This window comes from Equus caballus, chromosome 12 (assembly GCF_041296265.1).
Source record: "Equus caballus isolate H_3958 breed thoroughbred chromosome 12, TB-T2T, whole genome shotgun sequence".
Lineage (NCBI taxonomy): Eukaryota > Metazoa > Chordata > Mammalia > Perissodactyla > Equidae > Equus > Equus caballus.
Window position 1 is genome coordinate 38,664,326 of NC_091695.1, and position 17,096 is coordinate 38,681,421.

The following is a 17,096-nucleotide window of genomic DNA, read 5'->3' on the forward strand; positions in this document are numbered from 1 at the left end:
CTGGCCGCAGGGCCTTCTAACCACAGGGGCCTGATGGATGATGCCTAATGGATGGGCGTAGAGCCCGGGGGCCTGGATGCCCCTCTCAGCCATGCAGCTGGATCTGGGCAGCCACCTTCACAAGCCTGTCTTACAGGCCAACAATGACATCTTGGCCTTCCTGTCTGGGATGCCCGTGACCAGAAACACCAAGTACCTCGACCTCAAGAACTCGGTGAGTCAGAACCACACCTCCCCCCAACCCCCACCCCCCAGCGCCCTGGCTGGATCCCTGTCTCCCTTTGCTGAATGACCTGTGCAGTCACAGCATCAGCCACACCTGCTCTGTCCCGAGTCCCCCCTCAGCTCTCCAGACAGCTTCTCTTCTCAGCTACCGCCACCTTCCTCCCGAGAATCTCCCCATCATGCTGGTCCTACAGTGAAACCCCCAAATCTGCCTGTCCGTGCTCAGAATGTCTTGTCCCAGCCTCTCAAGGTGACAAAGTGCTCCATGAGGGTGAGCTGGTATTATTATTGCTGTGGTTGTTATAAAGGCAGTGAAGGGCCAGCATGGTAGCGTAGCAGTTAAGTTCACGAGTTCCACTTTGGCAGCTCGGGGCTCGCTGGTTCGGATCCCAGGCGCGGACCTACACACTGCTTATCAAGCCATGCTGTGGGACGTGCTGTGGCAGGCATCCCCCATATAAAACAGAAGAAGATGGGCACAGAGGTTAGCTCAGGGCCAGTCTTCCTCAGGAAAAAAAAAGGCAGCGAGACATAGCACTTTGGTTTTTAAGCCTTTTTGAGGAGTTGAACCTCTTCGCAGGCACCTTTAATAGAAATCCAGCATGTGTGTCACAGGTAGAGATGGACCCGCCCTGTGGGGGTACAGCCAGCCCTGCCTCCAGAGTAGACCAATTTGGTGTGCAGCAGCTCCACGCTGTGACCTTGAGCAAGTCCCTGATGCCCTCTGAGCCCATTCCTGTGGGTATAAGGTGGCGCTGGGCACACCTCCCACCAGAGCCCTGGTGGGGAGGAGATGAGCCATCCTGAGTCCCGATCCCAGCGTGGTGCCAGTAAACGACGGTGCCAGTCGGGACGCTACTAGAAGGATCCACTCCTTGCACCTTAGTGCCCGGAACAGCCTCATTTCTCCATCTGCCGCCACCCCCCAAAGCAGGAGTTGTGTCCCCTCTGAAAACAGCCTGTCCCCGCTGACCAGGGCTGCCCTGGCTCACTCTCACCACCCCTCCCTCCACCCCTGACCACTAGGCGAGAAGGGGTCAGGCTGCCATGGCTCGAGGGGCTGGGGTCCCGCTGCCACCTGGCAGAGGCTACGTGCCCCGCCCTGCCAGGAGCGCAGGAGGATAATTACCTTCTCTGGCTGGTTCCTGAAGAGCAGACGGAGCCCGCCCAGGGACGGCCCCCCCCAGCCCGCCCCGGGCCCTGATTAAGGCTGCCTCTTGAACTTCACAAGATGACTAATGGCCCTCTGTAACTTTTACAAGGTGACTAATTCCCTCTAAGTGTAAGTGCAGGAGTCCTCCGCTGCCTGGGGCCCCGGGACGCGGAAGCCGCCTCGCTTGGGCACCTGTGCCTCCCGCTCCCTCTGCCCAGCAGACTGATAACAGCAGCCGCTGCCTCAGACGCCCGGTTTCCAACCGGCGCCTTTCTCCCGGGAGATCCCAATCTGCCCCAGACGCCCCTTGGGAGCCTGTGACTCCCTGAGTCAAGCTGGAGTCTCCTATATCTGCAGACAGAGACCCTGAGGCCGAGACGGTTGGCGACATGTCTGGTCACCCAGCATGTCAGTGTCTCCAGTGTCTGCTCGAGGCCCGGACACCGCCAGCCGGACGGCCCAGGGCCTCTCAGGGTTAAATGTCCCTTCCCAGGGCCTGATGGCTGAGGAGGGGTGATGGCTGCCCATGCCTCCCCCTGTCTTCTCAGGAAAATGGGCAAGAAAATCGATCCAGGGCTCCGAGCATTTTTCTGTCCCCAAATCGTTAATTCTGAGACTGAAGCAACAGGACAGCTCTCGGAGGATTCGTGCACTGGTTGCGTGGAGATAATTAGGGAAATGCAGTTATCATCTGGAGGAGCAGTCCCTCCTGCAGGGCCGGTGGCGGGGTCTGCAGCCCCTGCGGAGCCTCGGAGGGAGCCCCCTTCCCCATCGAGGGGCGCCCAGGGGCCTTGAGGCTGCAGGCGGGAAGGGCAGGGGGTGACTGCCCTCCGCATCCTCTCTTCCAGCAAGAGATGCTGCGCTACAAAGAGGTCTGCTACTATATGCTCTTCGCCCTGGCCGCCTACGGCTGGCCCATGTACCTGATGCGGAAGCCCGCCTGCGGCCTCTGCCAGCTGGCGCGGTCCTGCTCGTGAGTACCCGTCCCGTCCTCCCGGCCGGCCAGCAGGTGTGGACAACAGGTTGAGGTCATGGGGCGGCGCCTGCCCGTGGGAGGCTCTCCCTAACCGGCCTGTGCCTGCTGCCCGCCCAACCTCCCCTGCGGCCTGCGTTGCTTCTCTTCCGCCCCATCTCTGGACCTCGACCTTTCTGGTTCTGCATCGTCCCTGGGTGGGGAGGAGTGCTGGCTTTGGAATCACACAGTTCCGGCTTTGAATCAAGACTTTGTCCCTTGCAGCCCTGGGCAGGTTCGTCTCCCTCTGCAAACGTCAGTCTCTATCTGTAAAGTGGGCATGGTGCTACATACTTCCTGGCATGGTTTCCATGAGATGTTGCCCAGTACCTGGCACTGCTGGTTCTCCTCCCGTCTCCCTCCCTGCCCCTCTCAACCCCTCCCCTCTGCCCACAGCTTCTCTCCTCCCCACAACCCTCCTGTGCTCTGCCTTTTTGAAAGAAAGGCCTTTCCTGGTAGAGGTCCAATCCATAGAGGCCTCTGGAAAGGCCTGGAGAAGGCCCTTTGTGAAAGGCTCCAAACCTTTCACCAGGAGTTGGCAAGGCCTCAGCCCAGGACCTGCCTGCGGTTGGACATCACCCTCAGCCCAGCCAGCATCCAGGCCTGGGGTGGACTCTGCTTTCCTAAGTGGCCAGCTGAGGACAGAGCTCCGGGAGGGCCCCTCCCCATCCTTGATGTCTCCGCCCTCTCCCCAGGCCAGGCAGGAGGGCAGCTCCCTGTTCTGGAAAGGCTGGCATGCTGGGCGGGCAGCTTCTGTCCAAGACACCCTGCCCTTGGGGCCTATGGAAGCCACACCCCTCCTGCGGGGCCGTACTTCTCCAGAAAGCAAGTGGCTCCCAGACTTTGTTCTCACCATCCCCCAGCAACTGGCAGAGCAGACCAGGGCACCCCATGTCCCCTCTGCATCTTTGCCGGCCGGCACACAGCTGGCATTCCTCCCAGCGTCATTGGGAGTCCCCGCCACGGATAGGAAGCTTCTCAAAATGAGCACTGAACCAGGAGTCCTGAGACCTGGGCTCTGACAGGCCCTGCTCCTTTACTCGCGGGCAGGGTGGGGACATCACTGTACAGGCAGTGTCCGTCCTGCCTGCCCGCAGGATATTTCAGAAGCCAGGGAGCCACTGGCAGGCTGGGCCCTTGAAGTGCCCTGTAGACAGGAGGGATGTTGGCGTCTTGTACAGCTCACTGCTGCAGGGAGAGGGAGCAGAGGGTCCCTGGACACCATGAGGGCCCAGCTGGGTCCCCGCCTGGAAGAACCAGGTGCCTGGGGGACAGAGGAGGCAGGCCTGGAGTCCAGGCCTACAGCCAAGGATGTCGGGATAGAGGCCAGAGGGCCAGGCCCCCTTCTCTGAGTGCAGCCCAGGGTGCCAGCACTGGCGGGAGGAAGGAGGGCTGCCCACCCCCCTTGGGCCCACACCCTTCACCTGGGAGAGGTTCTCCCGTCCCACGCAGAGCATGCCAGCCAGGCCTGCCTACGGCCCCACCACCCTCGGGAGACCCCACTCAGCTCCAGCCCTGCCCCTGAGGGTGCTCAGGCTCCCATGGCCTCCTGTCTGCGGGGACACTGCCCTCAAAGATGCCACGGGCCCCTCCCTTCCAGACTGCTGGGCTGCTGCTGTCCTCGGGTCCCTGGCCCCCGATCACGGACTCAGAGGCAGCCCTCTGCCTGGAGAGAGGGGGAGCCCGCAGTTATCGAGGGCCTGTTGTGTGTTCTTTCTGCATCTGGGGCCTGTGGTCTCACACCAGCCTTGCCAAGTAGCTGTCAGCAGCTTCTCTTACAGAGGAGGAAACTGAGGCTTTGGATGGCCTAGCGCCCTCCAGGCCCTCACAGTCAGGAAGGGTCACATCAGAGCGAGGATTCAAGCCCAGGACTCTGTCTCCAAAGGCCACACTGTGGTGTCCATGTGCTCGGTGCCAGAGGACGGGGCTGAGGTACAGAGACAGCTGCCCGAGAAGGGGCCCACCCTGAGCCCCAGGCCCACCCCCGCTTGGCCCGGCAGTGTTGGGCGGCCCTCCCAGCGTGCATGGAAGTGGTCGCCCACCCCAGGCCCGGTGGCTTCCCAGACTTGGCCTGACCCTGGGATTTCTCATCAAGGCCTCTCCCTATTGAAAAGTATGTAACAGTCCCTCAGGTGCCGCTCAAGTGGAGACAAACCTTTCAGCATCCTTGAAATTCATGATTCTTAATAAAATCTCAGCTGTCATCTCGAGACAGCTGGCAGGAATGGGTCACATGCTCTCAGGGCTCCGGGGCCCATCTGTTGGGTGCTGGCTCCCTCTGGTGGCCTGAGGAGCAGCTGCACCCCTAGCTGGGTGCCCAGCTTAGCCGCTCACCTGTTCATTCTGGGAGCCTGCTGTCTGCCTGGCACTGTTTTGGTTCTGGGCGGGGCCAGATGGGGCAGGGACTCAGCCCCTGCGTGGACTACAGCTTTTCCACTGGGCAGGCGGGCGGCATTGTAGGGTTTTGCGTGAAGAAACGTGGCTTGACTTACAGGGTAAAGGGGGTCCTAGCTGCCAAGTTGAGAATGTAGGGGGCAGTTGTAGGCGAGGGAGACCAATCAGGAGGCCACTGCGACACCCCGAGGCAGAGAGAATGGCAGCTCGGAGCTGGCGGAGGGGTGGCGGCGAGGGAAGTGGTTGGAGTCAGGTGGCCCCAGAGTAGGGCCCAGCAATGAGCGGGGGATGTGGAGGACTGCAGGGAGCCTGTGGGGGCGGGCCATCGGGCACTGGGACCTGGAGAGGTTGCGACCCTGTGGGAGGTCTGAGAGGAGACGGGGGTGGTTGGGTGGAAGCGTCCGGAGGCCATGAGCAGGCCTGAGAGTGGATGGGGCCCCACAGGAGCGGGTGTAGCCAGTGGGAAATGGAGGTCCAGACCTGGCCTCTAGGCCCTCGGGGAGAGGCCAGGCAGGCTGCCAGTGAGGGAGAACCACCCAGGAGAGAGGTGCCTCCTGTGAGTGGGGGGGGGATTTCTGAGGGGAGGGAGAGGCCCACTGGTCACATGCTGCCAAGAGGCCATGTCGGGGGAGGGCTGGGAACCGGCCGGTGGAGCTTAACCCGGGAGGTTTGGAGACGGGGGCCAGTGGGGGTGCTGCAAGAGCAGGGTCCCGAGAGGCTGGGAGGGGGATATTGCTCTAATGGAGGGTCCCCGGTGCTGAACCCTCTGTCCCCTGCCCCAGGTGCTGCCTGTGCCCCGCGCGGCCCCGGTTTGCCCCTGGAGTGACCATCGAGGAGGACAACTGCTGTGGCTGCAATGCCATTGCCATCCGGCGCCACTTCCTGGACGAGAACATGACCGCAGTGGACATCGTCTACACCTCCTGCCACGATGCGGTGAGGGGCTGGTGGGCCTTTGTCCTCTGCAGGCTCCGGGCGCAGGCGGGGCTGGGGGCTGGGGCCGGGAGTGCCGAGCCGTCCTCCCAGGCTGTGGGAGCCCTTGGCTTTGCCGGCACTGCCAGCAGCGGCCTCCAGGCCTTCCCAAGGGGGCAGGCAGAGGTGGGCCCCTCCTTCTCCCCACCCCCTGGCCTGCACCCCCTCTGCGGCAGGAAGCGGACCCCAGCCCTACACCCAGTACTGGGGCTTCCTTGCCCCAGCCGTTTGGGGAGAGAGAGGGGGAAGAAGTGGTGAGGGTTGGGGAGGGGGCAGCCCCTCTGGACCCCGCAGGCTGGAGGCAGCGCTCAGGGCTGCTCGAGTCAGAGCAGCTGGGAGGGCTGGGTGCTGGTCGGAGGGATCTACCACGACCCCTGGGAGCCCCGGCAGTCTCACAGCAGCCCAGTGCCTCACAGAGTCAGATCTCCTGGCTGGGGAAACCTCCTTAAGGTCCCTTCCCCGAGTCTGGCCACTTCCCAGGGCTGCTCAGGCTCACGAGCCACCTCCTCCTAGGTCTACGAAACCCCCTTCTACGTGGCCGTGGACCATGACAAGAAGAAGGTGGTGATCAGCATCCGGGGAACCCTGTCCCCCAAGGTACCCTGCCAGTGGCTCCCAGCCCCCTGCCGTGGACCCCCTCTACCCCCCGAGGGGTGCCCACCTCCCTCTTCCTGTCCTCCTCAGCCCCGCCCCCACCTGTCCTCTCTCCCCATAGGACGCCCTGACAGACCTGACCGGTGACGCCGAGCGCCTCCCTGTGGAGGGGCACCATGGCACCTGGCTGGGACACAAGGTACCCCTCCTCCTGGGCCCCGATGGCCCCTTGCCTTCTCCCCTCTCTGCTGCCGCGCAGACCTGTCCTGTGGTTGGGGTAGGGGCTCCTCTCTGCTCGCGGGTCTCCCCGGGGGAGATGGTCAGAGAGGCGTGGGTTCCTTTGGAAGGAATCCTGCAGCCTCCTGCTGGGGCCCCCACAGCCCTGCTGGGCCCCCATCCTGTCGCAGAAGAGCCTGACGAGGCAGCTGGGAGGTCACACTGGTTAGGTAGACACAACCCCTCTGAGCCTTGGTTTCCTCATCTGTGAAATGGGAACAGTGTGATGAAACGTCCGCCAGCCCCACAGCCGGGTGGTCGTGTGGACCAGAGCGGGACATGGTTAGTGAGCCACTGGTCCCTGTGGTCTCTGGTCCTGGAGGGGCCTCCCTCCCTCCATAAGACACCCACCTCTGTTCCTCCTCACCCAGGGGATGGTCCTCTCGGCTGAGTACATCAAGAAGAAGCTGGAGCAGGAGATGGTTCTGTCCCAGGCCTTCGGGCGAGACCTGGTGAGGCGTTTTGCATGCCACCGAGCCCTCCCCATGCCTGGCTCTCCCTCCCCCAGGGCAATAGGTTGGGGACAGGATGGGTGAACACAGACCCTCCCCACAGGCCGGGCTGTTACGCTGTCCTCTGATCCCTGGCTCCCAGCCTCCTCGTCACTCGGTCCCTCCCACCTCCTCTGACCCCTTTCTCTTTTGTACCAGTTCCTCCTGGGCACCCCTGCTTGGCCCCACCCGGTTATGCACACCTGCTCTGTGCCAGGCACTGGAAGCACAAAGATGGTTCAGGCCCAGAGCTTCCAAAGTAGAGAGCGGAATGGCAAAGAAAATACTTACAAAGCGGACAGAAGGGGTGCTGCTCTGGTCGGGGGCACTCTCCTAAGGCGCTGCCAACTACCCTTCCCAAAGCCAACTAGTCCCCGGACTCAGGGGATCCCAGTCTAGTTGTCAGGGCACAGGGATGGGGGCAGGTGACAAAACGATTATCTTAGAGTGTAGTCACTATATATAAAGGTCTATTCCAGGTTCACTTGCAGTGTTGAGGGAGTGAGCCTCTCCTGGAAAACCAGGAGGGCTTCCCCGAGGAGGTAACCTCTGAGCAAGTTTTTGAAGCATCAGTAGGAGTTTGTTAGAGTAGTCTCCCCAGGAAGTGGCTCTGTGGGGGTCCAGCTTGGCTTTTCCTCTGCCCCAGCAACTACCCAGCACAGACGTGGTCCCAGGACCCTGGGAGGAGCCCCCTGCCTCCCGGTGTCAGCCCAGACAGTCAGTTTGGTGGGCAGCGGGGCTGGGCTCTCAGGCTGCTCTCGGTCCCCAGGGCCGAGGAACCAAACACTACGGCCTGATCGTGGTGGGCCACTCCCTGGGTGCAGGCACCGCTGCCATCCTCTCCTTCCTCCTGCGTCCCCAGTACCCGACCCTCAAGTGCTTCGCCTACTCCCCACCAGGCGGCCTGCTGAGGTGAGCTGCGTGGGGCCGCAGAGTTGGCGGGGGCTAGACTGGGCAGTCTGACTTCGGTCACATGGGGCCTGGGGATGGGTGGAGCTCTGTCAAATGCCAGGCAGACCCCGGGGTCTACCCCCAGCAAAGCCCTACTGGCAGGAAAGGCGGGGCAGGGAGCGGTCAGGAGGCTAACTAACCCCAGGATGCTGGAGCAGGGCCCCTCCCCGCCCTAGCGCCCCCTCGGCTTCCCTTGCAGCGAGGACGCCATGGAATACTCCAAAGAATTCGTGACCGCCGTGGTTCTGGGCAAAGACCTCGTCCCCAGGTGAGTCGCTCCCCACCTCCACTGGCCTGGCCTGCGCTGTTCCTCCCTCCTCAGGGCCTCGCCCCGGCGCCACGTCCCTCTCACTCAGTCACCCGTCTCCTCGAGGGGCCCCAGACCCCCTCCCCATCCTCAGCAGACTCCCCTCCACCTACCCCGTGACCCCGCCAGCCTGCTCGTCGTGTTCCTGGGGGCTGGGCGTGGGCCTGCCCCAGCTGCGGCCCACCCGGCACCTCTCCTGGTCCCTGGCCAGCCCAGCTGACGCCCCGTCTTGCTCCCTCCCCCAGGATTGGCCTCTCCCAGCTGGAAGGCTTCCGCAGACAGCTCCTGGACGTCCTGCAGCGGAGCACCAAGCCCAAAGTGAGCCCCCTGCCCTCCCTCCTGCCCGGGTACCAGCACTGGGCCCTCATCTCTCTTGTGCCCTGCCTGTCCCTGGGCGCAAAGCACAAGAGGCCCAGCCACATGAGACCAGGCTGGGGTGTGTTTGGTGTCATGGGAACCTCAGGCCATCAGACCCTGAGCATCACTGAGTTCATCCTCTCCACCCCTGCCTGTCTTTGTACAGACAGGGAAACCGAGGCCCAGAGTAGGTGCAAGATTTGTTCTTGTTCACACAGCGAGTTGTAACTGAGTCAGGACTGGACCCAGGGGCTCCTGAGTCCTGGCTCCCATCACACAGCTGTCTTAAGTCAGGAAAGTGCTGTCCCCGTGGCTCAGTGCTTCGAGTGTATGATGGGAAGGCCTTGTCCGCAGCCTGTGGTGGCGCCCCGGGCTCGGGGAGGCTGGCATCACCTGTGGAGGGATCTGGTGCCGCTGGCTCCGATTTTCTGCCGCGGCCCAGAGGGGAGGATCAGCTCTCCCTCGTCCCTCCTCAGGTCCTCAGAGGTCACCGGGGGCTCTTCCTGTGGCAAGCTGGCCTTCAGCACGCCAGGCCAGGGGGTGGGGATGCTGTGGCCAGGCGCCCTGAGGCAGGCAGGAGGGGCCCACCTGGGCCAGCGGGTTCCCCAGGCCGGCCCTCACCCCATTCATCGTCTCGGCCTGGTTTGGACTGTCCCAGCCTTGGTGCCCGTGACCCTCTGGGAGGCTGTGCCCTGTGCCAGGTGCCAGGGGTGGACAGGGCAGGAAAGCCTTAGGGGACCATGTCTGCCTGGAGGAGCTGAGTTCCGGGATGTAGGACTGCGCCCATCAGACCCGTCCTGGGTACTTGTCAGGCCCTGGAGGCAGGTGGCTGGGAACCAACCCAGACATGCCAGGCCGGGCGGGTGCAGCTGGGCTGAACTTCAGGCTCTGTTCTGCCTCCGACTTGTGAAATGACCGAGAACAAGTCCCTTCCCCTGCTGGGCCTGTTTCCCCGTCCTTGGATAAGGGCTTGACCGGTCTGCCAGCCCCTTCCAGCTCTGAGTTCCACAATCCCACGTCATCTGTCCTTGGCAGCTTTTTGGCCGTCCCAGCTCCCACTGCTCCCCTGGGAACCCTCCTCCTGAGCGCCCCTCTGCCCCTGTCCACCCTGCCAGCACTGCTCAGCTCCGTCCCTGTCTCCCTCCTGCCCGCGTAGTGGCGAATCATCGTGGGGGCCACCAAGTGCATCCCCAAGTCGGAGCTGCCCGAGGAGGTGGAGGTGACCACCCTGGCCAGCACGCGGCTCTGGACACACCCCAGCGACCTGACCATCGCCCTGTCGGCCAGCACCCCGCTCTACCCGCCCGGCCGCATCATCCACGTGGTCCACAACCACCCAGCGGAGCAGTGCTGGTAGGGGCAGCTGCAGAGGTGGCAGTGGCCGGGGCCGAGGTTGTGTCCTCCAGGGGTGTGGGGGATGGGCGGCCTTCCCTCAGTCACCCCTTGGGGCTGGGGGCAGAGGCTGGGAGACGATGGCCCCGGGCCACCATGGAGGCGTTGCCCTAGCCTTGACCATGGAAGTAGAACAAAAGGCCAGTCCAGGGCAGGACTCCAGGCTCCTCTCTTGACGGTCCCATCCCTTGTCCCCAGTGTCAGCCCTTCCCTGTGTCCCCCCAGGGCACCTCTCCCCACTGGTGGATGCCCCGGAGGGGTCACCCTCAGGCCCTGGCCAGCTCACACCCTAGTTGTCACTTGGCCTCACCGCGGGATCAGTTGGCAGAGAGCTGGGAGCGGGGCCGGGGTGGGTGCAGGAGGGAGAGGGGAGTGGAGGGGCATGCAGACATCTCTCATGCCTGCTCTTGCAGAGGGCTGGGCCTGCACCCTCCTGCCCGCGTGGGCTGCATCCCCTGACAAAAGGCTTGTGAGCTGGGCCCTGCCACACAAGGGCAAAGGGCAGAGCCAGGGGCCGGCGGGCCGGGGCCAGGCCGCCACTCACCCTCAGCCTCCCTCTGGCCCCTGTGCCCCTCAGCTGCTGCGAGCAGGAGGAGCCCACGTACTTCGCCATCTGGGGTGACAACAAGGCCTTCAACGAGGTGATCATCTCGCCAGCCATGCTGCATGAGCACCTCCCCTACGTGGTCATGGAGGGGCTCAACAAGGTGAGCCCGGCAGCTCGGGCGGACACTCAGCCATGCCCCGTGGTGTCTTGCGTGGCGGATCTCTGCCCCTATTTCACGGACCAGGGTGTGGACGCTCAGAGAGGTCAGCCAGAGTCCCCAGCTGGGTGGCGGTGGGGCTGGAAAGACCACTCCTATCCTGGCCTCCTCACCCTGCTCTGTCACACTGCTGTGTGGCTCCGTGGCGGGGAGGAGTTTGGGAGTCTCCCAGGGACCTGTGCCTGAGGCAGGCTCAGCTCAGAGGCCCTGAAGACCAGCTGGCCCCTGACAGATGCACAGCCAGGCAAGGGCATCCTCGGCCGTCACCTGGCCACAGCAAGGCTGAGCCCAGGGAAGGGAACCTCCAACCTGGCCCACCTGTGGGGTGAGGCACACTCGCAGGGCCAGCCCCAGGCCTTACAGGAGAAGCAGGGACTAGGGCAAGAGGAGAGTGGGGCCCGGCTGACCCCAGGAGGCCCTGTTTGGCCTGAGAGGCTTGTCCTGCTGCCATCCCCCACCCCCGTGATTGTCACCCCTCCACCATCACCAGCTTTCCTGTCCTGTCCCCAGGTGCTGGAGAACTACAACAAGGGGAAGACGGCCCTGCTCTCTGCTGCCAAGGTCATGGTGAGCCCCACCGAGGTGGACCTGACGCCTGAGCTCATTTTCCAGCAGCAGCCGCTGCCCACGGGGCCGCCCGTGCCCGCTGGCCTCGCCGTGGAGCTGCCCGCCGCGGATCCCCGGAACAGCAGCGTCAGGTGCGTCCTGCCCACTCCGGCCCCACCCTGGACAGTGCACGCGGGGGCCACAAGTGTGGCTTCAGAGCATGTATGCTTGTGCACGTGTGTGTTCACACAGCTCTGCACTCCTGCACGAGAGGGGTCGGATGCGCCCCCTCTGCTCGCGCTCTCTCTCTGCTCCCACTGCCCCAGCCTGCCGTCACTCAAGCCCACGTGGGTAGCGGGCATCTAGGGATGCATGGTCCCCCCGGACACAAATGCAGAGATTCACTCATACCCCTGTAGACCCAAACAGACGGACTTAACGTACCCAGGCACTTACACACACACACACACACACACACACACGTGTGCATTTGTATTGGCGCTCACATGTGCATATACATATGCTCACAAATAGTAGCTCTAAATACACAGGGAGCTCCATATAGACATTTGCACATATAGGACACACACCAAGACCAGGCCGGGACACACGTACACAAGGACACACTTGGACAGGCAGCCATGTGTGTAAATGCATAGACATACCTGTGCCCAGCCCAGCCACGTGGACACACGGGGGCCGACACAGACACCTGGTACACACACTGTCCACGTAAACACAGAGGTGTGTGCACAGGCTCCATTCCCCGCCCCATTCACACGCACTCTCTGGGGATCAGGCTCTTGAGAGGTCCTCCTCCACCTTGAGAGGGGAGATCCTCCTGCCTCTCTAGGACCCTTCATGCCCGGGTCCTGAGTCAGGTCACAGATCTGGCCAGCAGGCTGCTGCGTAGGTGGCCGCTGCTTCCCAGGCCCTTGGTGGGGACACCTGGACGTCTCTCCATCTGTGCACTTCTTGTGGTGGCTGCATGACCAGAAGAGGGCGCCAGTGTCCTTTTGCAGCTGCAATGCCGTCGCTGCATCCCCCATGCCCTGCAGGCTGGTGTGCGGAGTGACCCCAGGGGGGCTCCAGGGCTCCCGGTCCTGCAGAGGGCCACAACCCACGGGAGAGGCAGGGGGACCCCAGTGTGAGGGAGGGAGTAATGAGAGCTCTGGAGGGGCCACAGAGGGGTACTGGTCCTGAGGGTGGGAGGAGAACCAGTGTGGGCGGCTCTGTGCCATCCTCTCCCCTCCCCCCTTCCCTCCCGCCCTCTCCCCTCCTTCCATCCCTCTCCCCGCCTCTCCCATTCCACACTGCCTCATGGGTGACCTGGGCAGCCAGGCTCTGGAGCTCAGGCCCGCATCAGGACAGTGACGGGGCACCAGTGCAGGGTTCCCCAGCAGGGCTCCTGGAGCCCAATGCCTCAGGCCCTCAGGACCCTGACCCTGGCTTAACTCAGCCTCCACCCTTTTTTCTCCTGTCTTGGGTTCCTGTGAGTTGTTTTTTAAAAGTCAGGATTCCCAGCTCCAAACTGTTGAACAACCACCAAATTCACTTTCCCCCCTCCCCTCCCCAAGTTCTCCAGGCGGGGAGCTGGGGGTTGGTCCCCACCCCTCCTGAGTCTCACCCCTCCCTGCCCTGCCTCTGCAGGAGCAAGTCCCAGTCTGAGATGAGCCTGGAGGGCTTCTCGGAGGGGCGGCTGCTGTCCCCAGTGGCCGCGGCGGCAGCGGCCCGCCAGGACCCCGTGGAGCTGCTGCTGCTGTCCACGCAGGAGCGGCTGGCGGCGGAGCTGCAGGCGCGCCGGGCGCCGCTGGCCACCATGGAGAGCCTCTCGGACACGGAGTCGCTGTACAGCTTCGACTCGCGCCGCTCCTCGGGCTTCCGCAGCATCCGGGGCTCGCCCAGCCTGCACGCCGTGCTGGAGCGCGACGAGGGCCACCTCTTCTACATCGACCCCGCCATCCCCGAGGAGAACCCGTCCCTGAGCTCGCGCACCGAGCTGCTGGCAGCCGACAGCCTGTCTAAACACTCGCAGGACACCCAGCCCCTGGAGGCGGCCCTGGGCAGCGGGGGCGCTACCCCTGAGCGGCCCCCCAGTGCCGCAGCCCATGAAGAGGAGGAAGAGGCAGGTGGCGGGGCGGCCCCCCGCGGAGAGCTGGCACTGCACAACGGGCGCCTGGGGGACTCGCCCAGCCCTCAGGTGCTGGAGTTCGCCGAGTTCATCGACAGCCTCTTCAACCTGGACAGCAAGAGCAGCTCCTTCCAGGACCTCTACTGCATGGTGGTGCCCGAGAGCCCCACCAGCGACTACGCTGAGGGCCCTAAGTCCCCCAGCCAGCAAGAGATCCTGCTCCGTGCCCAGTTCGAGCCCAACCTGGTGCCCAAGCCCCCGAGGCTCTTCGCCGGCTCGGCCGACCCCTCCTCCGGCATCTCACTCTCGCCCTCCTTCCCGCTCAGCTCCTCGGGCGAGCTCATGGACCTGACGCCCACGGGCCTCAGCAGCCAGGAGTGCCTGGCAGTGGACAAGATCCGGACTTCAACCCCCACCGGCCGTGGGGCCAGCCCCACCAAGCAGGATGACTTGGTCATCTCGGCACGCTAGCACCCTGGGAGCGACTGTCGCCTGAGGCCCAGGTCCGAGCAGGTAGCCCCTCGGGCTCCTGGTGGCTGCCTCCAGGGCCGGGCCGCTTTGAGGAGAGGCCCCCAGAGGCCAGTTTAGCCTCAGGCACGGGGCACTGCCGCTGAGCTGGGGGTCCGCATCCCTACCTCAGCTTAGGATCCCCAGAACCAAGGCGGCTGGGATCTAGGCCCTCCAGAGAGGGGAGGGGTGTGGAGCAGGGAGGAGCCTGGGGCAGCCTGCCAGGTGGGCAGCGCAGCACCGGCCCACAGGGGCATCCTGGCGCCCCCTGTTCCAGGACGGGCACTGGGCGTGCTGACTCCCCATCACTGCCCTCTGGCTGCTCTCCTAGGGCCGAGATGGAGAGCAGCGCCCTCCCCACATATTCTCATCTGTGGTCCAGGCTGGCATCTGCCCTGGCCACCCCCCAGATCTGGTGCCTGCTGGCCAGCCCCCTGGGGTGACCGCCCACGAAGGTGGCCCGCAGTGCTGTGTATGTTTACAGAAGCTGCTGGGCTGCGCTCAGGGTGTTTCCTGGGCTTGCAAGCCCCCCCTCCCCCAATCATGTGTCCAGTGACCCCACTCTGAGCAGGTCAGGGGACAGCCTCCACAAGGCCCAAGTCAGCCGAGCGACCTTGAGGGGTGTGCAAGAGGGGTGGGGTCAGGAGCGTCCCTCCTCTGCTCGGTGCCCCTCGTGCTGATCCCTCTGTCACAGGGTCCTGGGCATCCAGGCCTGCCCCGCCTGCCCATTGCTTCCTGGCTTGCCTTCTACCCCCAGGGATCCTGGCCACTCAAAGGGTGGAGAACACAAGTATGACCACCCCTGGCTGCAGAGTCAGTGCCCTGGAAGGAAGAAGGGCGCCCAAATCCCCTGCCCTTGAGGGTCCCATGTAGCCCCTTTGTATCACCTACCCACCGTGCACTGGCAGCCCAGCCCTGGCATCTGAAACCAACCCCATCTCCACTCCCCTCAGCTCCTGGTCCTCGCTGCCTCTCTCCTAGGAGTGGGGCTCCTTCCATCTCCATGTCCTGTTGGCAGGAAGTGGGGCCAAGAGTGGAGTGTTGTGGGACCTGGCCAAAGACCCTCTGCCCACTGCCTGGGGGATGGGGGGCCGGAGGGGGCAGGAGGGCCAGGGGCTCTGGGGCTGTCCTGGTTTAGCCAGAGGCCTCCACAGCCCCCGTTTGAGGGGTTTTTTCCCCTGCTGGGTTGGGGGAGTGGTGGGGAGGCGGCGCCCCGGCCTTTCCCCAGAGGCCGAGTGGGGAAGGTGTGCATGCTCGCGGGGCATGTGTGTGCATGTGCATGAGTGTGCACCCTTCTTGAGGAAGGGACTGCTGGCGCGCACACCCCACCCACCCTCCCTGCCTGCTGCCCTCCCCAGCCTGCCAAGGAACCACGGTGGGGGCCTGCACGCGGGGGCACGGGGCCAGCTCAGTTTCCGATGTCGCCCGTTCCCCTCGTCCTGCCTGCTGCTCTGACCCCGCGTTTGGAAAACTGGTGTGTGCCGAGGCGTAGACCGCCCGCTTGTGCCTTCGTCTCCTCGGAGGCAGGCTCCCCCCCCCACCCCGGCCACAGCCTCCCCGCATCGGCCAGGCCCCCCTGACCAAGACCCCCCCATCTCATGACCACTGGTGTCTGGGGCCTGCGTCCTAACCCCGCCACTCACACAGCTGGGACTGGCCCCGACGCTGCCCTGGGACCCCTGCCCACCCTGACAGACGGGGTCAGAGACCTGGGAGCTGGGCCTCCCTCACTCTCTGTGACTCCCACCCCTCCCCAGGCTCCAGGACCCCGCCCCTGCTGAGGGCCCCACTGCTGGCCCAGCCCGGGCCCAGCACAGAAGCAAGATGGAATCGGTGGCTCTCAGAGTTTAAAAACAAGACAAATCACAAATCAGAGTCAAGTTCCAACAAGCACCCCGGCCAATAGCAGGGAGAGACTTGGTGCCTGGTCTTTTAATTCCTCCCCTGCCAGGGTGGGCCCCGGGAACTCTGAGGGGGCGTGGTGCCCACCCCTGCCCAGGACTGAGCCATCAGGGACAGACTCCCCACCCCCAAGGCTGCAGCCACACCGGGTTACAGGCTTGGGGCTGGGGCAGGCTCGGACTCAGCCCTGGGTGCCCCCAGGTCAGCCCCCTCCCTGCCCCCTCCCCACCTCACCCCTGAAGGATGGGCCTGCTGCAGGTCTCTCCCCTCCTTCCCACACCACTCTTGGGGGGTCTGAGCCACCCCCCTCAACCCACCTCGGCTCAGACCGACCCCCACTCTGTCCCCCAGACCCGCAGCACAAGCTCTCCCAGCCATGCGCTGGCCTGTCCTCGCAGGGGCCCGGGGGAGCTCCATATGCAATCGGCAGCGAGCAGCCGGGCCCCACAGACCCTCCTGCACGCTCCGTGCCATCCTCCCCTGACTTTTTTTGTACTTAATGTATGAAAGATCCAAACTAATATTGCTGTAAAAAGGAGAGACAAGTTAATATAGCTTATTCTATAAATATATCTGTATATAACGGTTTCTGTATATTGTATAGAGCTGTGTATAAACTGGATGTAGAAGCGTGCCGGCTGCCTTGCGTGACCTCTCTTCCCAGCAGGTGGCGGCGGTGGGGGTGGAGGGGGCACGTGACTTGCTGCTGAGGTCAGTGGCAAGTGGCCAGAGGACCTCCGAGACTGGCTCTCGCCGCTGTCGATGCCCTGGTCCAGGACCACACGATGAGTCTCAGTGAGGGACCAGAAGACCCTCAAAGCCCCATTTGAATGGGGGCAGCCCCTTGTTGAGCCCTGCCTGTGTGAGCTGTGCCGGGGGATCCGTGTCCATGACCTCATTAGGGCCCTGAAAGATGGGGCTCGTTACCCCTTTCTCCTCCCTGAGGGGTCTGGGGCTCAGAGAGGGTGAGTAAGCTGCCCCAAAGTGCAGAGCCAGTCATCAGGGTCCCAGGCTGGTCCCACAGTGCCCGCCCCTCCTCGCAGGGCTGGGAGCTAGGGCAGGGGGGACAACTCCACTAACCCCACCCCCGGGGAGCACTGAAATGCAGAGACCTCAGCAAAG

At 63.8% G+C, this 17,096-nt stretch overlaps 1 protein-coding gene across 6 annotated transcripts in view; it reads left to right on the forward strand.

The window, feature by feature from the left end:
* Positions 1–16,608, forward strand: part of DAGLA (diacylglycerol lipase alpha) — a 63,221-nt gene extending 46,613 nt beyond the window's left edge. For all 6 annotated transcript variants that reach the window (XM_023654172.2, XM_070228807.1, XM_070228809.1 and 3 more), the window contains 13 exons: positions 137–214; positions 2,227–2,351; positions 5,567–5,720; positions 6,270–6,353; positions 6,472–6,549; positions 6,998–7,078; positions 7,887–8,029; positions 8,268–8,336; positions 8,621–8,693; positions 9,889–10,085; positions 10,702–10,831; positions 11,399–11,586; positions 13,085–16,608. In XM_023654172.2, the coding sequence (XP_023509940.1) occupies positions 137–214; positions 2,227–2,351; positions 5,567–5,720; positions 6,270–6,353; positions 6,472–6,549; positions 6,998–7,078; positions 7,887–8,029; positions 8,268–8,336; positions 8,621–8,693; positions 9,889–10,085; positions 10,702–10,831; positions 11,399–11,586; positions 13,085–14,036 (2,352 nt within the window). In that variant the 3' untranslated portion in view covers positions 14,037–16,608. The remainder of the gene's footprint in view (positions 1–136; positions 215–2,226; positions 2,352–5,566; positions 5,721–6,269; positions 6,354–6,471; positions 6,550–6,997; positions 7,079–7,886; positions 8,030–8,267; positions 8,337–8,620; positions 8,694–9,888; positions 10,086–10,701; positions 10,832–11,398; positions 11,587–13,084) is intronic.
* The last annotated feature ends 488 nt before the right edge of the window (positions 16,609–17,096 follow it).